The 24,904-nt window shown below is 35.3% G+C and overlaps 1 protein-coding gene across 1 annotated transcript; it reads left to right on the plus strand.

Annotated features, from left to right (window-relative positions):
- Positions 1 to 23,376: 23,376 nt before the first annotated feature.
- Positions 23,377 to 24,410, plus strand: LOC466816 (olfactory receptor 4D5). The gene has a single exon (XM_522216.6). It carries the CDS (start codon positions 23,377 to 23,379, stop codon positions 24,331 to 24,333), a length of 957 nt encoding a protein of 318 aa, XP_522216.1. The 3' UTR covers positions 24,334 to 24,410.
- The last annotated feature ends 494 nt before the right edge of the window (positions 24,411 to 24,904 follow it).

Here is a 24,904-nt window from a genome sequence, read left to right on the forward strand (position 1 = left end):
TGAGCAAAAAGAACAAAACTGGAGAAATCACATTACCTGACTTCAAATTATACTGTAGAGCTACAGTAACCAAGACAGCATGATACCGGCATAGAAACAGACACATAGACCAATGGAACAGAATAGAGAACCCAGAAATAAATCCACACATCTACAGTCATTTTCTACAAAGGTACCAAGAATAAACACTGGGGGGAAAACCAGTCTCTTCAATGAATGGTGCTGGAAAAACTGGATATCCATATGCAGGAGAATGAAACTTGACCCCTGCCTCTAGCCTTATACAAAAATCAAATACAGATGGATTTAATACTTAAATCTAAAACCCCAAACTATGAAACTACTACAAGAAAACATTGGGGAAACACTCCAGGACATTGGTCTAGGCAATAATTTCTTGAGAAATACCACATAAGCACTGGCACCCAAAGCAAAAACGGGCAAATGGGATCACATCAAGTTACACAGCTTCTGTACAACAAAGAATACAATCAACAAAGTGACAAGACAACCCACAGAATGGGAGAAAATATTTGCAAACTACCCCATCTGACAAGGGATTAATAACCAGAATAGCTCAAAACAACTCTATAGGAAAAAAATCTAATAATCTGATTAAAAATAGGCAAAATATTTTAATAGACATTTCTCAAAAGAAGACATGCAAATGGCAAACAGGTGTATGAAAAAGTGCTCAACATCATTGATCATCAGAGAAATGCAAGCAGAACTACTGTGAGATGTCATCTCACCCCAGTTAAAATGGCTTTTATCCAAAATTCAAGCAATAACAAATGCTGATGAGGGCATGGAGCAAAGAGAACCCTCTTACACTTTTGATGGGAATGTAAATTACTACAACCACTATGGAAAACAGCTTAAAAGTTTCTCACAAAAATAAAAATAGAGCTACCATACGATATAGCAATCCCACTGCTGGATATATACACAAAAGAAAGGAAATCGGTCTGTCAAAGAGAAATTTGCACTCCCGTGTTTATTGCAGCACTGTTCACAATAGCCAGGATTTGGAAGCCACCTAAGTGTCCATCAACAGATGAGTGGAAAAAGAAAAATGTGGTACCTATAAACAATAAACAACTATTAAACCATAACAAAGAATGAGATTCTGTCATTTTCAATGACATGGATGGAACTGGAGATCATTATGTTACGTAAAACAAGTCAGGCACAGAAAGACAACCATTGCATGTTCTCACTTATTTGTGGGAACTGAAAATTAAACCAATCGAACTCATGGAGATAGAGCATAGAAGAGTGACTACCAGAGTCTGAGAAGCTTACTGGGCAGATGAGAGGGATTTGGGGATGATTAACGGGTAAAAAAAAAAAATTAGAAAGAATGAATAATACGTAGTATTTGATAGCACAACAGAAGGACTATAGAAAATAATAATTTACTTTTACATTTTTAAATAATTAAAGAGTATAGTTGGATCGTTTGTAACAAAAAGGATAAACGCTTGAGGGGATGGATGCCAAATTTTCCATAATGTAATTATTATGCATTGTGTGCCTGTACCAAAATATCTCATGTACCCCATAAATATATATGCCTATTATTTACACAAAAATGCCTATTATTTAACACAAAAAATGTTAAAACATTTAAAAAATTAGGGGGCATTTAGAAACAACTGCTGGGGAAATCAGAGTGTCAGGATGGCAGCCATTTTTTTCCCCAAAAGTACATCTAATACAATTTTAAAATATAATTAATATATATTTATTAAAACTTACACTCTCCAGAGAAAACCTCTTTGTTTCTATCCATGCTTTGTAAGAATGTATTATATAAAATTCTGGGGAAAAGTCAACAAATTCAAAACAACAGAAATGCCTTTAACCACAGCATAATAAAATTTGAAATTAATATGTGCAGTTTAAACACACCAACCTTATATTTTATATGCAAATTTTTTAAAAGTCTTCTAAATAGCTAGAGTCAAAAAAGAATTCTTAGAATTAACGACAACTCCAATAAATGAGAAACTTCCACACTGGCCATGAAGACTAACTGAGATCAGGTTAAGTCCCTGCTATAAACAACCAGAAACAAAAAAAAATATTTAAAAACTACTGCTTGGACACATTGGCAATAGGTAGGCCGAGTATGATCCCTGATAGAAGAGAAACAAATGAGGTGAGTCTTATAATTACATTGATTGTTCTCCCTGTTGGCACTTTCTAGACTATAAGTCAGAGAAGGGAATCCTTAACAGAGCACAGTAGTCTTACTGTGCTGAGGAGAGTTTGGGGAGGTGAAGGCACTTAGACTATTTGGTACACATCTTCAGAGAGGAGGGGCGTCATATAGAGAAAGAACTCTATAAATTCTCATAGGAAGTTACCTTCAGTGTTTGACTGAACACCAGTGTTTGGGGTAGAACTCCACAAGGCCTAGCAAATAACAGCTGGAAAGCTACAAGGTAAAAACTTCTCAGAGCTCACAACCATATGATCTTTTCATTTGACACAATTGATCATCCATTTGTGAAAAAAATATGTTGCAAAGCAGGAAACGACACATGATAAAAGCTTTGAAATTATTAAAAATCTATGTATTACTTCTCTATAATGACTTGAAAGTCGTGCTAAAATGGACCAACTTTAAGAGAAAATTTGTATTGAGTCAAAGAGGAATTTAAAGCACAAATAAATGAAAACTTTGAAAGACATTTCTTCCAAAAGAAGATCCAAGTCTATATCACTGGTAAATTCTGTAAAAAGCATCAAGAAGTAAATATTCCTGATACAGAAAATCTTGAGAGGACCTCGTATTTATTAGGTATAATTCTGATACCAAAGCCTATCCAGATAGCTTGAAAAGTAAATCTGAAGACTGATTTCACCAATATAGATGTAAAAGTCCTAAAACCGACACTAACAAACCAAAGCAATGGCACATTAAAACGTCATCCAAAAAGTCTAGAATTTGTGTAATTAAGCAATCTATCAAATTTATTTCATACAAATTGATTCTATTAGAAAATATTGATAATCTTGAAATTTTTTTCTTATTTCCGTAAGTTTTTGGGGAACAGGTGGTATTTGGTTACATGAGTAACTCTTTAGTGAGATTGTGGTGCACACATCACCCAAGCAGTATACACTAAACCCAATTTGTCATCTTTTATTCCTCAGCCCCTTCGACCCTTTGCCCCAGAGTGTCCAAAGTCCATTGTATCATTCTTATGCCTTCGCATCCTCATAGCTTAGCTCTCACTTATGAATGAGAACATAACGATGTTTTATTTTCCATTCCTGAGTTAGAAAGTGTTGATAATCATAATAAGTGCCTTGTGTTCTTCCAGGTTCTGATTTGAAACAAAGCAATAACAACCAAAAAACCTTTCAATATCTTTAATCATCTAATAATAAAATGATCTTACCTCAACAAAGAAAAAAGCAATATTTAATATTAAAATCAGAGACTCAAGACAATAATGTTTGCTATCACCATCGTTATCTAATATTTTCTGGATTTACAGCTAATTTTGAACCGGTGAAACCTATGTAAGTGTATTATTTTAAAAACAAGTAGAGCTCGGTCATACTGATAGAATTGACAGAATCTTCAATGGAATTGAATCAAAATTCTTAAAACAAAGTTTAATATATATAGACAAACTTAGTATATGATTTTTTAAAGATCACAAACCAAAAGTGAAGTGCTAATTTACACTAAAAACAGAGATTGAAAATTTAACTTTTTTTTTTTTTTTTTTTTTTTTTTTAAAGAAATGGAGTCTCAGTAAGTTGCCCAGACTTGTCTTGAACTCCTGGCCTCAAGCAACTCTCCCACCTTGACCTCCCAGAACACTGGAATTACAGGTGTGAGCCAACATGACTGGCCTGAAATTTAGCATTTTTTTTTTTTTTTTAGTAGAAAACTTTAACTCTTCAGTTAAGAAAATCCTGGACTCTATAGATTTAAATAGAAAATTTAAAAATAAAGGAAAAATTTTAAATAAAGCAGTCCATACTAGGTGATATATGATGAACACTGGAATGGGTGAAGCCTTTTTAAACAGAAAGAAACAAACAATGGAATAATATTTAAAAGACAAAAAAGTGATTTTTGACTGCTAACAGTTAAGAACATAATGTATATAAATTATAAATATGCATATCAACACATATTCAAATGCACATTTACCTATTTATATATACATACACATACTTATGTACATGTAATATGTGTTTTTGTATGTGCAAATAGAGCTATATTCTTAATAAATAACTCGTAATTTAGATAAACGCTACAAAAATAAATGTTGTATGGGAAATCTGGGCAAAGAACAGAAAAGACATTAATACCAACATGAAAGTCATGGAAGAATTTTTAAAAGGCAAAGAAATGCTTATCCTTAATGATTAAAATGCATATGAAAATGAGATTTTTTAGAAAACTCAATTGAAAATGATGTAGAAATTGATAATATTTACTGGAGGAAAGACTGATGAGATTGGATAGCTCACATATACCTCAACTCTATGTATTTTCTCAAAATCAGTCTATACAAACCATTCAGTAGAATTTACATATCTCTGAGGGATCTTTCTAAGACATCAGCAAATTTGAGGATTTTGTGCAGCATATAATTTACCTTATTAATATGTATTAAATATTATTCACTGTTTAAATGACCTTTTAAATCTTTAACAAGAATAGTTGTGCAAAAAGCAATTAGTAGAGAACATTAAAGTCAAATCTGGGCATAGGTTTGAAGTGGTTGGCTGGACTTTTACTTTTTCAGAGAATCATTTTACATTTAAAATTTTATCTGTATCGTAGGGTTATAAAACAGTATACAAGAGAAAGGCAGGAAAAAAGAATTTTAGAGACAGATGATTTCAAATGTAATCTTTGAATTATGGAACTATGACATGGTGATGAGGAAGCATTTAATTTATCCTACTGGGATGTCTTACTTGGGTGATTGCCCTTTCAGGCCCTGATGCTGGGTGTGGTCCCCGGCGACTCTTGGCTTTGGAAAGCACCAGAGGTTCAGCTGCCCAGACCTTGGCATTTCCCTCCTACTCTATCAATAAATCTTTCTCACCAGAACTCGCCAACTTCAATTCTCCAAGGCTGTCTCAAGGGCCTGATGAAATCTTTGCAATCTTAGAATGTATTTTGACTTGAATTTTTATATCTATGATTACTACAAGGATATCTAAAATAGGAAGCTGCAGGTGAGTGAACCACAGCTATTTCATGTATTTCTTAAACTTTTTCTCATTCAGTTGGAGGTGTTCAAGCCTGAAATTATCCATTGAAAAATTCAGTGTGGAGTTTAGTCCTGGCCATGCCACTAACTGACCTTGTGAGCTTAGTGTGCTATTTCACTTCTCTGCGCCTTGACTTTATTATAATAGAGTCTAAGACCATTTTTTTTTCCTAATATGGTCTCTCCACTTTTAGGATGAAGAATAAGATTTAAAATTAGACTAAGGGTTTCCTCTTTAAATAGAATAATTAAACAAAAGTTTTAAGCATCTGTAATTCTAGTAGGTAAGGGACAATTTCCAAATTTTAAATTATTACTCAAATTGAATGTTCAAATGCCACTGCTGGACAGCTCTAAAGTCTGTGTGTAATTTCCTCATTTCCCTGATCATAAACCTTACCTAAAATAGAAACTCTTCAATCTGACATTTAAAGTTGAGGCCACAATCTGCCATCTGTTTACTTTTCCAATATTATCTCATCACAATTTCTATTTCAAACTGGACATTTTGATTTGACTCGGATATATTCTCTGCATATTTTGTCTGTTCCTTCTTTCTGAAATGTATCATCTCTGTCCCACCCTCATTTCTGACAGTTAAAAATCCTTTCCAAATTTTAAGATACAGCCACCATTATATTTATATTCAAGATACTGCTACCTGGCATCTTCTAGGCACCAGGCTAAAAGCTTTTTATACATCAGCTGATTTTATGCTTAAACCAACCCTACCGAGTACATGTTATTCTCATTTTACAGTTTGTAAAATTGCAAGGGAGGAGTCATTGCCCACAACATACAGATTCAATTCAGAACAATTAGAGACTTTGCCCAGGAGTTCACAGTTAATGGGTGGCAAAGTCGGGGTCTGTACGGATGGCTCTGGGCCTCATAGCATACGCTACCATCTTTATGAGAGCTCACTTCCATAGGGTTAGCAAATTGAGCACCTACTAGGTGCCCGGTATAGAGATCCTGAGATGAAGGACACATACTCCTGCCCCCACGGTCTCACCATCCTCACATCTCCAAGAAGAAGGAGTTTCTTCCTTTCAGTTACACTATATATTTTAAATGTTAGAGACATTTCTTATCTTTTAAATTTATTCTTAATTTTTATTTTATTAGTTTATCAAGTGACTATTTCTTTACCTTTATGTCTAAAATAAGATCTAAGAAGGTAGAGATCTTAAATAACTGATTCATCAATTCTTTTGGTTGCTAGTATTCTCTGCTTTACACAAAATATTGAGAATAAATGATCACTGAATTGGATGGAATAGAAAATTCACACATGTATGTATAGAATTGTGCATATGTATGTTGAAGAGAAAAATAGTATGTCAGTTAAAAATAAAAAAATACATTCTTGTTTCTAGTGATATGACTTATTACCATGAAGTCTCCATCATATCCATGGAAAGTTTCAGGTGTGATTCACCGGAGTAAACTTTTCTCCTTTAGTCTCACCTGTAACAGAGAATCTGCTTAAATCCAGACAGAGGCCTAACCAAATGTCAAGCCTTATATATTTACATATCTTGAATTATTTGATACTAAAAATATCTCTGAGGAAAATTGGGTACATTTTATCATTTTCATTTTACAGACAGGAAAACTAAATTTGAGAGATACTAAGTGAATTCCCACGGCCACATATATTTTAGTGCAAAGGCTGAAGTACAATCCAGGTTTTCTAATGTAGTTTTCATAAGAATAGGTTTTTGTGAGACTGTTCAAAGGAGCAAAAGTCCAAATTAGTGCATTCTCTGGTGGTCTAGTCAGGACATCGCGTCCAACACTTCCAGGTTTTGTGGCTGATCTTACAAAATGTTTCACAATAGGCAAAGATAATTGAAGCTCCTGCCCATATTATGATTTTCCAAATAAATGTTTAGTGTAAGTGAGGCATTGATAAAGAATCTGAAGTAGCATCAACTCATTGTTAACACAGCTAACCTTGCAGATTATTAAAATGGAGCTTGATTTTTCTCAGTGTTCAGAAGAACTTTCTATGATGACGGGAATATTCTATATGTGCACTGTCCAACACAGTAGCCGCTAACCACATAGGGCTATTGAAAACACTTGAAACACGGCCAGTGCAACTTAAAAAAGTGATCTTTAAATTTAATTTACTGAAAAAATTATTTTAAATCAATGAATTATAATTGTACATAATTCTGGTATTATGTACAATCATATATATAGGATATATATTGATATATAATACATTATTGTTAACTATAGTCATTATGCTGTGCAATAGAATGAACAAAATTTATTTATCCTGTCTAACCGAAACTTTGTATCCTTTGACCAGCATCTTCCCATTTACCTCTCCCCTTACCTCTTAACTATTTTTCTACTGTCTGCTTCTATGAGTTTAATTGTTTTAGATTCCACATGTAAGTTGGAACATGCAGTATTTGTCTGTGTACCTAACTTATTTCATTTAACATAATGTCCAGATTCATCTTTTTTTTTTGCAAATGGTAGAATTTTCTTTTTAAAGGCTGAATAGTATTCCATTGCTGATGTATATCACATTTTCTTTATCCATTCCTCCATTGATGAACACTTAAATTGCTTCCAAATCTTGGCTGTTGTGAATAGTGCTGCACTGAACATGAGAGCACAGGTGTCTGACATATTGATTTGAAATCCTTCAGATATATATCCAGAGGTGGAATTGCTGGATCATATGATCTTTTTATTTTTAATTTTTTGAGGAACCTCCATACTGTTTTCCATAATGGCTCTACTAATTTACATTTCTGCCAATAGCATACAAGGGTTCCCTTTTCTCCACATCCTCGCTAACCCTGGTTATTTTTGTCTTTTTGATAATAGCCATTCTGACAAGTGTAGGTGATGTCTCATTGTGGTTTTAATTTGCATGTGGTTTCAATCTGATGATTAGTGATGCTGGGTGTTTTTTCATACATCTGTTGGCCATTTGTTGGCCATGTCTTCTTTTGAGAAATGTCTACTCAGGTCCTTTGCTCATTTTTGAAATCAGGTTATTTGTTTTCTTGCTATTGAGTTGTTTGAATTCCTTTTATATTTAGATATTAACTCCCTATCAGATGCTTGGCTTGCTAATATTTTCTCCCAGTCCATAGGTTGTCTCTTCACTCTGCTGTTTCCTTTGCTATGCAGAAGCTTTTGTGTTTGATGTAATACAGTCTGTCTGTTTTTGCTTTTGTTGCCTGAGCTTTTGGGGTCAGTTTCAAGAAATCATTGCCCAGACCAATATCATGTAGTTTTCCCCCTATCTTTTCTTTCAGTCATTTTAGAGTATCTGGTCTCAAGTTTAAGTGGTAAATCTATTTTGGGTTGATTTTTGTGGGTGGTGTGAGATGAGGGTTCAATTTCATCCTTTTGCATATGGATATCCAATTTTCCCAACACCCTTTATTGCAGAGACTGCCATTTTTCCACTATAGTTTGTTCTCTGGATAGTTCCTACTGAATGTGTGTTTGTTTCCTTTTCCGTCTTGTTCTAACTTGCCATATAGTAGTCTCCAGGTTATTTATTATTTTATTCAAAGAAAGACTTTTTTGTTTAATTATATCCATAGTTTTTTTTTCTTTTTTTTTTCTGGAGTGCTGCTGGGGTGGGAGAGGTATTCTACTGTTGTCTCTATATTTTTCCTTTTTATAGTGTCTTTTGTGAGATTGTTAATTTATATATTTTCCTTCTTTTTATTTTCCAATATATTAAATGGTGATTATCCTTCTCTTCTTACTGCTTTGTCTTCTGTCTGCAGAATTTTTTTTTTTTTTTTTTTTTTTTTTTTTTTTTTTTTTGAGACAGGGTCTCACTCTGTCATCCAGGCTTGAGTGCAGTGGCGCAGTCTCTCTGCAGCCTCAAACTCCTGGGCTCAAGCGATCCTCCTGCCAGTTCTGAGTAGATAGAACCACAGGTACCCGCCACCAAGCCTGGCTAATTTTTAAATTTTTTGTAGAGACAGAATCTCACCATGTTGCTCAGGCTGGTCTTGAACTCCTAGGCTTCTGCCTTGGCCTCTCAAAGTGTTGGAATTATAGGCATGAGGCACCACACCTGGCCTGCAGATTTTGATATATAGTTTCTAACTAACTATATTCTAACTTTATGTTTGAATTTTTTAAACTGAAGAGTTAGTGTAAATATATTTTAAATTTTTTTAGTGGATTTGTTTTAACTACTTTTTCACTACTAATCTGTAACGGTATAGCACATACTCTGCCATCTGGAGTTTATTCAAATTTCCTGTTACATGCTACATGGCATTTTGTGGGGGAAGACACATAAGTATTTGAAAACAATGTCACTTTCTGTTTTGGGGAGCTCACTGTTTTATGGATTTATTAGTTCAGGCTGGTCAACAGTGTTATTTAAATTCTGTATACACTTACTGATTTTTTGTTTATATAATATAGTAGATTTTGACAGCTGGACTTATCATTTATTTTTTCCTTATAATTCAAATGCACTTTTCTTTACATAGCGTGAAGCTACACTGTTAGATTCATAACTCTCCAAGACTGTTACATCTTTTTGTAAGATGACATCTTTTCTCAATCCCTGTTAATAAAATATATAAAGAGTCTTATTTCATGTTATTATTCCAGTTGCTTCTTCTCTAAACATTTTCCTGGTTAATATTTTCCTAGCCCTGCATTTACTTAATTTGTATTCAATTTTGGTTCACCATTTTTATTTAAATAGATGAATATTTATGTTGTGGGAAACTTGATTCTCCAAGACAGCTAATTCTGTTTATCAAGCAAGAGAAATATTAACCTTAACAGATGGGCTCACTCATTTTTCCTTAACATTCTGGCTCAACAATCAGAATGCTACAAAGATTAAAAGAAGAATGACAGTATCGTGCACAACTTTATGCTAATAGGTTTGACAATTTAGATGACATGGGCAAATTCCTTGAGAAATACAACTTAACTGAAAGTGATACAATTTTTAAAAAAAATCTTGATTTATTGTTCATGATAAAGTCAAATGTGGATGGAGTGAGTTTTCCAGTCTCCCTTGAGGTCAGAAGATATCCACATGCTTAAGCAACTTGCCTTACTGGCTGAAAAGGAATTTCAGCATAATTGGCTATCAAGAAACAGTATGTTGATTGCACACACTATTATTTGAAGAGTTTCTAGAAATTTTATGAATAAAAGTCGTTTTTTTAACATTGACATTTGACAGACTCATTATGCTATAAGTATTATGGAACGTAACCTGAGAAAAATATTTCTGTTAGTGAAATATGAGTGGTTTTTATATTCCAGCAGAGGCTGTAGAAATGTGGTAAAGACTCTATTTTCAGGAATAATTTTTATAGTTCATTACTCACTGTGAATTTTGCTTAGTGTGAGGAAGAGATGGAATTGTTCTCTTTTAACCAGTGCTTCACTGAAACCGCTATTAACCATTGGTAGTCACGCCTGGAACCACAATCCCACCACCACAACTGGAGAATACAGAGGAAAAGACTGCAGTCTGAGTATGACCTTTATACTTTAGCTTATCAGAAAAAAAGCTCTTGGTAGAGTTCTCTAGACCCTTTTCTGTTTGTTAAAAGGTCCAAATACAGTAGTATGTCAGTTAATTTTATAATTATGTTCCTTCCACAATTCCCTTGTTTTTAACAAGCAATTTTCTTTTAATACCGTTGATGCAGTCTAGGAGGCTTTGGTTGTCAAATATGCTTACACAAGCAACCATATATCTCAATTTTGTTTCCACGTTTGGCACTTTTGAGAATGCTGAGAATGTAGATTTTCTGATGAGGTTCTACCTTTTCCAGGACAAGCCTAGATTTTGGATGAGTTTTACGTGCTGCATTTGGAAGCATAATGGACTCCTCTGTTTACTGGACTTTTTAGGTCTACTTTTAAAAATAAATATTTTTTAATTGATAAATTATAATTGTATATGTGTATGAGATACGATGCAATGTTCTGATATATGTATACAATGCAGAATGAGTAAATCAAGCTAATTAACATATCCATCGCCTCACTTATTATTTTTTACAGTGAGTCATTTTTGAGCAACACCCCAGGTGCATTTCTAGGTCCTCTAGGCCTACATAGTGGATATCCTTGAGTTAGAGTCACTTTCTTGTATACTATATTTATTTTCTTTCTTTCTTTCTCTTTCTTTCTTTCTCTTTTTCTTTTCTCTCCTTCCTTCCTTTCTTTCTTTTCTTTCTTTCTTTATTTCTTTGCCTCTTTCTTTTTTTTGTTTTTTTTGAGGTGGAGTCTCACTCTGTCGCCCAGGCTGGAGTGCAGTGGCCCGATCTCAGATCACTGAAAACTCTGCCTCCCAGGTTAAAGCGATTGTCCTGCCTCAGCCTCCTGAGTAGCTGGGATTACAGGTGTGCACCACCATGGCTGGCTAATTTTTGTATTTTTAGTAGAGAGGGGGTTTCATCATGTTGGCCAGGCTGGTCTCGAACTCCTGACCTCGTGATCTGCCTGCTTTGGCCTCCCAAAGTGCTGAGATTAGAGGCGTGAGCCACCGTGCCCAGCCTTTTCTTTCTTTTTTTTGTATGAGACAGATCCTCGTTGTGTTGCCCAGGCTGGTCTGGAACTCCTGGGCTAGTGTGATCCTTCTACCTCAGCCTCCTAAGTAGCTGGGGTTATAGGTGTGCACCCACTGCACCTGGCTTACATTTTCTTTTGTCCTGGCTTACTCTATTTTGCAAGAACACATCTTTAGTAGGTTTCTGAAAATTGTTCTGAGAACTTGAGTGGCTGAAATGTCTTTTTTCTACTTTCCCTTTCGAATAATATTTTGGCCAATTCTAGAATTTGAGGAAGAAAGTCATTTTCTATTAAAATGTCGAAGGTATTTCTCCATTGCTCTACCATCCAGAGCTGCTGTTAAGAAGTTCAAAGCCTTTCTGATTCTTATTTCTTTTTGGACATCTGTATTTTTAGCCTCTGAAAATCATGAGAATATTTACTTTCATCCAAGTGTTCCAAACTTTTATCAATATGTGATTTGTTTGTTTGTTTGTTTGTTTGTTTGAGAGAGTCTCTCTCCGTCACCCAGGCTGGAGTGCAGTGGTGCAATCTCAGCTCACTGCAGCCTCCACCTCCTGGGTTCAAGTGATTCTGCTGCCTCAGTCTCCCGAGTAGCTGGGACTACAAGCTCTCACCACCACGCCCAGCTAGTTTTTGTATATTTTGGTAGAGACGGGGTTTCGCCGTGTTGGTCAGGCTGGTCTCAAATTCCTGACCTTAAGTGATCCGCCTTTCTTGGCCTCCCAAAGTGCTGGGATTGCAGGCATGAGCCATTGCACCAGGTTGGAATCGAGAGCTCTTTTAATTCTGCTATAAAAACAAATTTGTTTCCCGCTCTATTCTCCTCTATTCTCTTTCTGGAGTGTGCATTAATCAATCAGATATTGGTCTTCCTAACTTGATTCTGTGATTTTTGTACCATTTCTGTCACATATTTCACTATTTTCCACACATTTTTAGGATATTTTCTTGACTTTATTTTCTAACCTTCCTATGGAAATTTTTTTATTATGGCTGTCAACTTTTCAGTATTCAGGAGTCCTTTGTTGTTAGCTGATTGATATTTTTCATAACATTTTTCTTGATTTTTAGATATTACTTCCTTTTGTCTCTCTCAGGATATTATTTCCATTTGCTCTCTACATTATCTCTGTTTGCTCCAAATTTTCTTTTTCAGCTTGTTTATTTTTTTCTCTCTTATTGGAGGTTTTCCCAACTGGTGATCCTTGGCTCTCTGTTGGTATTCTAAGTGAGACACAGAAAAGCTCATTGGACCTCTGTGAATACGGATGGAGTTCTCCATGATAAGCTTCGCTTTTGAATGACAGAATGATGATCCAGCCTTAGGTGACCCCCCAAATATCAGTAAACGGAAATATTTTCTTTGAGCTCTTCATTTTCTTTTGTGAAAATTGAAGGGAAGGTATACTCAGTAATTTAAAGCCTGTCTCCAGCCCAAGGACTGTAAAGACCTCAGACCTGCCATGTTTACCTTCCAGACTTCTGGACAGTCATGGTAGAACAATGATGGACAAGCACAAGTGTCTCATGTGTAATTCTTGTGAACTGGTTGTAGCAGACTGTCATAGGACTATAAATTTTAGATTTGTCTTAAGCAATAACACCTCTGAAATTATAAGCTCAATGTACAAAAATTTTCTAAATATATAATAGATACTCAATAAAAATGATTTTTGCGTAGCATTTAATTAATCACATGGTCTACCAGTGATCCTTGTGTTTTGTTTTGTAAACACTGCCCCAGAGCAGAGTGACTGAGCCTGGGTCCAGGTTTGTATCTCCTGGGCTAATTTCTAAGCCAAGTTACTTAGAACCTCTGTGCCTCAATTTTTATTATCACAAAACTGGGTAATAATAGTATCTATTTCATAAACCATAAGAAATAATTGAGTTTTTATATATATGTAGAATAGTGCTTAGAATAATATTTATGTTTATTTATAATAATATTTATGTTTATGTTTAATACTTGTTGACTATAATTATTAGTTATTATTTTGTCTAAAATTAAAAAAATTATGGCACTTTTTCATTTATTTAGGTCTCCTTTAATGGCTTTCAGCAATATCTTGTAGTTTTTGTAGTTTTCATTGTCGTGGTCTTGTAAGTCTTTTGTTAAATTGATGCTTGAATATTGTTAAATGACATATTAAAAATTCCATTTTCCAAATACTAGAAATGTTTGTTTCTAGTATTTAGACATTCAAATATCTTTAAAAAAATTGATCATGTTTTCTATGACCTTGCTAACTTTATTTATTAATTCCAATAGTGTCTTTATGTTTCTTAGGATTTTATCCATGAACAATGATGTAATTTGTGAATGACTTATTTTCTTCCAATCTTTACGTATTTATTTCTTTGATATTGGCAAAAGGGGCCATCATTTTTTGTTCCTACCTAGGAGAAAGTATTCCATATTTTACCATTAAGTATAAGATAGACTTCTGGCTGTTAGTAGGTACCTTTTATTAGATTGAGAAAATGTCTTTCTGTTCCTACTCGTTATGAGTAGATGTTAAATTTTACTAAATGCTTTTCTCCATACCAATTGAAATGATCACACAATTTTCTTCTTTCTTCCATTAATATAGAAATTTTTATTATCTGCATTTTAATGTTAAACCATTCTTGATTCATGAGAGAAATTCTCCTTTACTATGATATATGTCATATAAAATGTCACATAGATCAACATTACATATTATCAACATGGTATGACTATTGACACTATTGTAATTATCTGACTGGGGTAATGTTTGTCAGGTTCTCCACTGGAAATTTACCATTTTTTCACCACTTTCCATAATGTTCTCTTTGGAAGGAATACTATGTGCAGTTCGCACTTGAGTGAGAGTTTGCTTCGCTTCCTTGAGGAGAGGGTATCCACCTAAATTACTTGGCATTCTTCTGCAAGGGAGATTTGACTATTCTCTCCCATTTATTTATTATTCAATCATGTATTTACATCATGGATGTTTATTTAATGCTTTAGTTTACAATTCAATGCTGGTTTGTTTTATTGTACAAATTGCTTCAGCTTTGGCCATTGGAATCTCTTTCAGTTGATTCCTGTGTCTTTTTGATATATCCCATCAATTTTTTGAACACTTTCTCATTTTCTGTCACTACGAGTTCTTCCAGGCTCATCCTGTATATTTCCTGCCTCAGTTTTAGAATCAGCTATTTTCCTAAGGAGACTTGATTTCTTTTATTAGAGAATGTATTAGAAACAAAAATCTGAGTGCTAGGTGTGTCCTTTGCACACCTAGAATTTAACTATTTCTAGGCACTTTGAGCTGACAAAGCAAGTAAGTATATGCATGTATACTTGTCCATGTGTATACATGTATCTATAAATATTTCTATATGTGACCACCTGTGTTTATATCAAGCTAAACATGAATTTATATTGGTGCCCCCATCTTTAATCCATTACTATGTGGATCATCTTAGCCTCTTCCCATTGCTTGTCTGTAAATTCACACTTCAACAGTGAGAAGCCTGGGTTCCACAATGTGCCATTTATTTACTTAATTGTTCAATTGAGGTATACATGTATAGTGATACTAGAATTGTTTTCCTGTACCTCCATGGAAAATTATAAATGAAACTACAGTTGTTTTGCATAGTTGCTTTGCTTTTAGTCTTACAGACTGTTCTCATTTCTAAACTTACTTAAGTCAATACTTTCTTCTCTTTCCCTTCTGTCTTCCTGCCTTCCTCAATGAGGTTGCTTTATACATTGGTAATACAATTGGTTTTTAAAATCACATTCTGCATTCTATCTTAGGATCTTATGACTTCCTGAATGACTTTTAAAATATATGCATACATTAAGGTTCACTCTTTGTGCTATAAAGGTCTACAGGGCTTTAACAAATGTGCAATGTCATAGATCCATTATTGCAGTATCAAGCATGGTTTCACTGCTCTAAAAAAAAATCCAGTAATTCACCCACTCAACACTTTCTCCCAGAAAACCCGACAATCAATAATCATTTATCATTTCTATAGTTTTGACTTTTCCAGAATATCATATAATTGGAGTCAGACAGTATGTGGTTTTTGCTGATTGGCTTCTTTCATTTAGCAATATGCATTTAAGATTTATTCATGTCTTTTTGTGGCTTAAAAGCTTAATTCTTTTCATTATTCAATAATATTCCATTGCATGGATGTACCAGTTTGTTTATACACTCACCTGTTGAGGGCATATTGTTTGCTTTCAAATTTTTGCAATCATAAATAAAGCTGCTATAGACATACATGTGGAGGTATTTTTGTGGACATAAATTTTCTAACAGTTCCTAAATACCTAAAAATATGACTGATGGCTTGTATGGTAAGACAACGCTTACCTTTGGAAGAAAATGCCAAACTGTCTTTCAAAGTGGCTGTGCCATTTTGCATTCCCACCAGCATTGAATGAGAGTTCCAGCTGCTCTGCATCATAACTAGCAATTGACAGGGTTTAAAAAATTTTTTTTTTAAATTTTAGCCATTCTAATAGTAGTGCAGTGGTGTCTTATTATTGTCTGAATTTGTAATTCCCTAATTACAAATGATGTTTAGCATCTTTTTGATGTGCTTATTTGCCATCTGTATATCTTTGGTGAGGTGTCTGTTCAGATCTTTTACCCATTTAATTGCATTGCTTACTTTCTTATTGTTGAGTTATAAGGGGCCTTTGTATATTTTAGATACAAATCTTTTATCAGATATGTGATTTTCTAGTATTTTTTTCACTGCTATCATTTGTCTTTTGATTTTCTTCACAGTGTCATTTCGAGAGCAGACATTTTTAATTTTGAGAAAGTCCAATTTATCATTTTTTTCATGGATTGTATTTTTGTTGTTGTATCAGAAAAACCTCATCATCAAAACCCAAGGACATATAAAAATTTTTGGGTGTTTTCTTCCTAGAAACTTTATAGTTTGAATTTTACATTTAGGTGTAAGTTTCATTTTGAGTTAATTTTCATGAAAAGTGTCAAATGTGTAAATGTGTACTTTTTTTTACATATGGACATCCAATTGCTTTACTACCATTTGTTGAAAAGACAACGAATCATCTCTCCATTGAATTCCCTTTGCTCCTTTGTTAAATATCGGTTGCCTATATTTGTTTGAGAAGGTGTCTAGTCCCTATTTTGTTTCATTGATTGATTTTTCTATTTCTCTCTGAATATCATGCTGCTTTGATTATTGTAACTTTGTAGTAAGTATTGAAACCAGTTAGTGTGAGTCATCCAGCTTTGTTTTATTCAGTATTGTGTTGGTTATTCTATGCCTTTTGCCTTTCCATATAAACTTTAGATTCACCTTGCTGATATCTACAAAATAGCTGCTGAGATGTTGATTGAGACTGTGTTGAATCCATAGATCAATTTAGGAAGAAATAACATCTTAACAATCTTGAATCTTCCAATCCATGAACACAAAATATCTCTCTTTTTTTAAATTTTACTTTTTTGTGAGTACATGGTAGGTGTATATATTTATGGGGTACATGAGATATTTTATTAAGATCTTTAATTTTTTAGTCAGAGTGTTGTACATTTCCACATATAGGTCCTGCAAATTTTTTGTTAAATTTATACATAAATATTTCTGTGTTGGTGCTATTGCAAATGGTATTGGTTTTGTTTTGTTTTGTTTTTTTGTGAAAGAGTCTCACTATGTCACCCAGGCTGGAGTTCAGTGGCACGACCGTATCTCACGGTAACCTCAACCTCCTGGACTCAACCAATTCTCCTGCCTCAGCTTCCCAAGTAGCTAGGTCTACAGATGTATGCCACTATGCCTGGCTAATTTTTAAATTTTTTTGTAGAAATCAAATCTTACCATGCTGCCCAGGCTGGTCTTCAACTCCTAGCCTCAATGCTCATTGGCCTCATTGTCTCTCAAAGCACTAGGATTACAAGCTTGAGCCACCATAGCTGGCCTTGTTTTAAAATTCAAAATGCCAGTTATTCATTGCTGGTGATGTTGCTGGAAGGCCCAGAAGGGTCTCTGGACACTGGTGAAACCCAAGCCCTAGCCCGTTTCCAGGTTCTTGACATCTTTGTAAGAAAGAATTCAGGGACCAGTGAGAATAAAGTGAAAGGCAAGAAGCTTTTATTGTGAAGGGAGAGTACACACGTGAGAGAGAAGTGTTGGGGGCTCCTGGGAATGGGTTGCACATAAAAAATTTGTGTTTCTAATTTTATGGGTGTTTCTTTAATTAGGGGGTAGAATAATCATCAGGTATTCTGGAAAAGGACAGGATTTCAGGAACTCCCATTCACCTCCCCTTTCCTCTTATTTGGGTTTGCCCAGAAGAGTCATGGACATGTCACCCTGACAAGAGTTTTGGCTGTTTTCTCTCCCTTATTTTGGATTTTCTGTTATCCCATGGTTTCTTTGCCTAGTTCCTGTTTGAGGTGTTGTTTGGGTTTTTCTTTCTTCCTGAGACTACCCAGTGCTATTCCTCTCTCAGTATATGACTTTTGTATACGAACCCATCTTGTAACCTTGCTATAATAGTTCAATAGTTTCTTTTTTTTTTTTCAGTATTCTCTGGGATTTTCTACATAGACAAACATGTCAGCTGTAAACAGATACAGTTTACTTTTTCTTTCCATTCTTAATAGCTTTTATTTCATTTTCTTATTTTATTATACTAGCTAAGGTATCCAGAATAATGCTTAATAGGAGAGGTGAGAGTAGGTAACCTTATTTTTTTCCTGATGTTAGGAAAAAAGCATTTACTTTGTCACAATTAAGTGCGATGCTAGCTGCATATTTTTTGCAAATATTCTTTATCAAGTTGAAAAGGTGCTTCTCTACTTGTTTGCTAAGAGTTTTTGTTGGGGATTGGTGTTGGATTTTGCAGAATGTGTTTTTGATAACAGTTGATAGAATTATATAATTTTTTTTCTTTAGCCTGTCGATGTGGTGGATTACAATTATTAGCTTTTGAAAGTTGAATCAGTCTTGCTATCTGCAATACATTTCACTTGGTTGTGGAGTATAATGCTTTCTATACGTTGTTGGATTTAATCTGATAATATATTATTGAGAAATTTTGCATCACATTCATGGGAGATACTGACCCATAATTTTCCTTTTTTTTGTATTGTGTTTACCTGAATTTGCTATCAGGGTAATGCTGGTCCCATACAATGGCCTAGGAAAAATGTTTCTTCTGCTCCACTTTGGGAAAATATTGCAGGGAATTGGTATCATTTCTTCCTGAAATGTTTAAGAATTTACTAGTAAAAGCCTCTGGGCTGCAATCTTTCTTTTTTTGGAGGTTATATGATAACTGATTTCATTTTTAAAATAGATATAGATCTGTTCAGATTGTTCATTTATCCTTGTGTAAGTTTTGGTCTTTTAAGGAATTGGTTTATTTCATATAAGTCATCAAATTTGTAGGTATAAATTTGTTCTCAGTATTACTTTATTATCCTTTTAATGTCCATGAGATTGGCAGTGATAACCCCTCCTTCATCTGATATTGGTAATTTGTGTCATATCAATTTTCTTTTTTGTTATCTTGGCTACAGGTTGATCAATTACTGATCTTTTTAAAGAATTGGCTTTTAGTTTCATTGATTTTCTGTATGGATTTCTTATTTTAATTTCATTGATTTGTGCTATAATCTTTCTTATTTCTTTTCATCTGGTTCTTTAGGCTTAAGTTTTGATTATTTCTCTACTTTTCTAAGATGGAAACAGGTTATTAATTCAAATGTTTCTTCTTTTCTAATATATGTATTTAATGCTATACATTTCTCTCTAAGCATTGCTTTTGCTATATCACACCAAATTTGATATGCTGTATTTCCCTTTAAATGTATTACTTATATTAAAACATTTCATTTGTTCTGTGATTTCTCCTTTGAGCCATGTGCTATTTAGAAATGTCTTCTTTAATTTTCAAATACTTGGGCATTTTCCACCTTTTTTTTTTTTTTTTTTTTTTTTTTTTTTGAGACAGGGTCTTGCTCTCTCACCCAGGCTGGAGTGCAGTGGCACAATCACAACCTGCTGCAGCCTCAACCTCCTGGGCTCAAGCGATCTTCCCAGTTCAGTCTCCTGAGAAAGTGGAACCACAGGTGTGCTCCACCATGCCTGGATAATTTTTTATTTCTATAGAGATGGAGGCTCCCTATATTGCCCAGGCTGATCTAGAACTCCTGGGCTCAAGTGATTCTTCCACCTCAGCCTCTCAAAGTTTTGAGATTACAGGTGTGAGCCACTGCACCTGGCCTCAGCTATCTTCATCTTATTGATTACTAGTTGAATTCCACTGTAGTCTGAAGACATACATTGTATGATTTCTATTCTTTTAAGTTTGTTAAGGTGTATTTTCAGGTCTATAATGTGGTCTATCATGGAGAACATTCCATGTGAGTTTGAGAAGAATGTGTATTCTGCTGTTGTTCAATGGCATTTTGTATAAATGTCAACTAGAACCAGTTGATTGATTGTGCTGTACAGGTCCACAATATTATGATTTTCTGTTTTCTTGATCTATCAATCAATGACAGACTAGTGTTGAAATCCCCAAATATCTGACTCATTCTGAGCTAATTTTTCTAAAGAGTGTAAGGTCTGTGTCTAGATTTTTTTTTTTTTTTTTTTGCAGGTGGATATCCAGTTCTAGCACCATTTGTTGAAAAGGCTATCTTTATTCCATTGCATTGCCTTTGATCCTTTGTCAAAGATCAGTTGACTATATTTCTGTTGATCTATTTCTGAGCTCTCTATTCTGTTTAATTGATCTATGTGTCTAGCCTGTTGCTAATACCACAATGTCTTGATTACTATAGCTTTATAAGTCTTGAAGTCTAGTAGTGTTGGTCCTCCAACTTTATTCTTCTCCTTCAATATTGTGTTGGCTATTCTACATGATTTGCCTCTTCATATAAACTTTAGAATCAGTTTGTTGCTATTCACAAAATAAAATTCTGGGATTTTTACTGATATTGCATTGAATCTATAGATCAAATTGGGAAGAACTGACATCTTGGTAATATTGAAACATCTTACGCATAAATGTGAAATATCTCTCCTATTATTTAGTTTTTGAATTTCTTTTATCAGAGTATTGTAGCTTTCCTCATATACACTTTGTAAGTATTTTGTCATATTTCTCTCCAGATTTTCAGGTGTTCATTTGCCCTGTGACCTCATGTCTCTGCTTGGTCCAAGAAAAGCCATTGACTTTCAGTTTACTCAGCTTTTTCTTGTTTTAAGGATAGGACTATTGACTTTCAAAGTCTTACATGTTGGAACCGAATCTGAAAATTCCCAATTATTTGTGTATTTTAAATACACAAATTTGGTTTTAATGTTATTAAAACTAAAGCAAAATAAATACATAGAGATGAATAAGGGAAATCAAGGAAGCATGGGTTGAGCATAACTTCTGGCAACTTCAAGTAGTTTGATGTGCTCTAGATCACAGTTTATGTGTGAAAGAGGCTACACATGTGTATTAGTCCATTCTCACACTGTTCTAAAGATACTACCTGAGACTGGGTAATTTATTTAAAAAAGGAGTTTTAATTGACTCACAGTTCCACAAGGCTGGAGAGGTCTCAGGAAACTTACAATCATGGTGGAAGGCAAAGGGGAAGCAAGGCATATCTTACATGGTAGCAGGTAAGAGAGAACAGGGGGACTGCCACTTTTAAACCATCAGATCTTGTGAGAACTCCTTCACTATCATGAGAACAGCATGGGGGAAATCACCCCCATAATCCAATCACCTCCCACCAGGTCCCTCATTTTACATGTGGAGATTACAATACGAGAAGAGATTTGGGTGGGGACACAGAGCCAAACCATATCAATATGTTTTGATGAAACCTAATAGATGGGCAGGTGTTGGAACACTCCTATGCAGAGTGTCACACACTTAGAGATGTATTAAATCATTGTAGCTTACTCTTTAACCCCTTAGTATTTAGCACAGTGCCTAGTAAGTAGAAGGTGCTGAATAAATGCTTACTGAATGAATGGACAAAGGAAAGAAAATATAATTGAAATCCATACTTAATATTAAGTTAAATTGAAATGACACTTCACGGTTCTATTCAGCAACATGAAGGCTTTTATTCTAGAGTTTGTTTAGTCATCTTTCTGAGTATGTTTTAAAGTACTTAAGTGTATGAAAACACCCCTTTTATTTTGAAGGTTTCCAAGGTAGCTCTGCGTTTTTAGATGGTGGTTTTAAAATTTTAATTAATATTTATAGCTTCCTCTTGCTGCTTCCCCTATGAATAAAAATTATTCTTTGGGTAATGTCTCTGAAATTAATATTGACATTCAAACGATTCGGAAGTGATTTAATATTCTTGTTGCCTTCTCCTATGTTTCCTCCGGGACTATAGTTTCTCTGGGTTTCCCAGAGCCACAAGACAGGAAGCTTTTTCTATCACGTTTTCTTATCTAATTTTAGAGAGACTAGTAGTTCTTCACTACCCTTTTAAAGTGCAGGGGGCAGTGATTTCTTTTCTTTTCTTTTTCTTTTTCTTTTTCTTTTTTTTTTTTTTTTGGTTTTTTTTTTTGACAGAGTCTCACTCCATCTCCCAGGCTGGAGTGCAGTGGCGTGATCTCAGCTCACGGCAGTATCCACCCACCAGGTTCACGCCATTCTCCTGCCTCGGCCTGCCGCTCATCCCATTTTTCAATTTTTGAGTTTTTGAGTAGCTGGGATTACTGGTGCCCGCCATCATGCCAGGTAATTTTTGTAGTTTTATTAGAGACAGGGTTTCTCCATGTAGGCCAGGCTGGTCTCGGACTCCTGACTTCAGGTGTTGGGTCCACCTCGGCCTCCCAACCTGCTGGGATTATAGGCGTGAGCCACCGCGCCCGGCCCCGGTGATTTCTATTCTGCTCCTTTACCCATGGCTTCAGTATCCTGCTAGGCCTGAAAATGTATATCCAAGATAGAGCTATATCAGAAGGCAACTGAATATTTATTCATGGCTGTAATGGACAACTTGCACTTTCTGTTGTTTTGGGACAAATATTAGAGCTCTGTCAATCCATGGAAGCTTCGTCTAAATGTCTGGCATGCAGGGATGCATCAGGTTTTCTAAATTAAGGCCACATATGGTATCAAATATTAAAGTAAAGGAGACTTTGAGGACATTTTGGTTAATTTTATAGCATAGACGAGGGAAGCGAGGCTTAAAGAACTGCAGATAATTGTTTCTGTTTACACAACTAGTTACTGGAAGAATCAAAATTCATTTTCCATTTAACACTCTCTTCTCTACATGCCATTTTCAATTTTTGAGGGCTTATTACTTCTGATTCTCATAAACCAGAAATAGTATGAGTGCTATCCTGAGTTTTATGCCTTTGGAGTTTGATATCACCAATATATGATGTTCAAATGCTTGGTGTCCTGCAGAACCACTTACAACATTCTCCTTATGGAAAATGAAAGAGTGAAGAATTTCCCAGAGGAAGCAGAGGGAATTATTTTAGAGAAATTTGCAGATCCCCTGAATAATATGTCCTTTTTTCTTAGCAGGTTCATTGACAAGGTCATACCAACCAGATGAATCCAGCAAATCATTCCCACGTGGCAGGATTTGTTCTACTGGGGCTCTCTCAGGTTTGGGAGCTTCGGTTTGTTTTCTTCACTGTTTTCTCTGCTGTGTATTTTATGACTGTAGTGGGAAACCTTCTTATTGTGGTCATAGTGACCTCCGACCCACACCTGCACACAACCATGTATTTTCTCTTGGGCAATCTTTCTTTCCTGGACTTTTGCTACTCTTCCATCACAGCACCTAGGATGCTGGTTGACTTGCTCTCAGGCAACCCTACCATTTCCTTTGGTGGATGCCTGACTCAACTCTTCTTCTTCCACTTCATTGGAGGCATCAAGATCTTCCTGCTGACTGTCATGGCGTATGACCGCTACATTGCCATTTCCCAGCCCCTGCACTACACGCTCATTATGAATCAGACTGTCTGCGCACTCCTTATGGCAGCCTCCTGGGTGGGGGGCTTCATCCACTCCATAGTACAGATTGCATTGACTATCCAGCTGCCATTCTGTGGGCCTGACAAGCTGGACAACTTTTATTGTGATGTGCCTCAGCTGATCAAATTGGCCTGCACAGATACCTTTGTCTTAGAGCTTTTAATGGTGTCTAACAATGGCCTGGTGACCCTGATGTGTTTTCTGGTGCTTCTGGGATCATACACAGCACTGCTAGTCATGCTCCGAAGCCACTCACGGGAGGGCCGCAGCAAGGCCCTGTCTACCTGTGCCTCTCACATTGCTGTGGTGACCTTAATCTTTGTGCCTTGCATCTACGTCTATGCAAGGCCTTTTCGGACATTCCCCATGGACAAGGCCGTCTCTGTGCTATACACAATTGTCACCCCCATGCTGAATCCTGCCATCTATACCCTGAGAAACAAGGAAGTGATCATGGCCATGAAGAAGCTGTGGAGGAGGAAAAAGGACTCTATTGGTCCCCTGGAGCACAGACCCTTACATTAGCAGAGGCGGTGACCTGAGAATCTGAAAGATGCTACAGGGTATTAGCCTGCTGGATAGGACCCTTGAGGTAGATAAAATCTATGCCTACTTCTTCTCCATTGTTCTTAACCTCAATCAGGTTCTGGTGACCTGAACTATTAGCCACAATAGAAGATGGGATGAGTGTCTTAGAACTGCTTCTAAATGCCTCCCAGATAAAAAGTATCAAGTTCTATGTAGAAGTACTGTTTGGCTCAGGGGCCACTTTCCCATGTAAGAATGATGTTGGCCTTGCTGAGAAAGTTTCAGCTAGTAAATCTGGTGTCTCTTTCCTGATATCACTTTTTGGACACAAAGTACATTGGAAGAGCTTAAAATATTTTAAAATTTCTTTGAGACAAGGGTTCTCTTGAAATATTGGACCCTGAGTCCCAATGGAGACTGATTGATTGATTGACTGTTCATCAATGAGGAAAAAGGAAATTACCTTGGGCAAATCACTTTCTTCCTCATAGTTTCCTAGGGTCACTGTGGTTGCCATCAGTGTCATCATCATCATATTAATAACATTTAGTTAGAACTTACTATGTTC

Source organism: Pan troglodytes, chromosome 9, assembly GCF_028858775.2.
Source record: "Pan troglodytes isolate AG18354 chromosome 9, NHGRI_mPanTro3-v2.0_pri, whole genome shotgun sequence".
Classification (NCBI taxonomy): Eukaryota; Metazoa; Chordata; class Mammalia; order Primates; family Hominidae; genus Pan; species Pan troglodytes.

Coding starts and splice junctions, on each gene's coding strand:
- LOC466816 (XM_522216.6), top strand. CDS start 23,377: ATGAATCCAGCAAATCATTCCCACGTGGCAGGATTTGTTCTACTGGGG.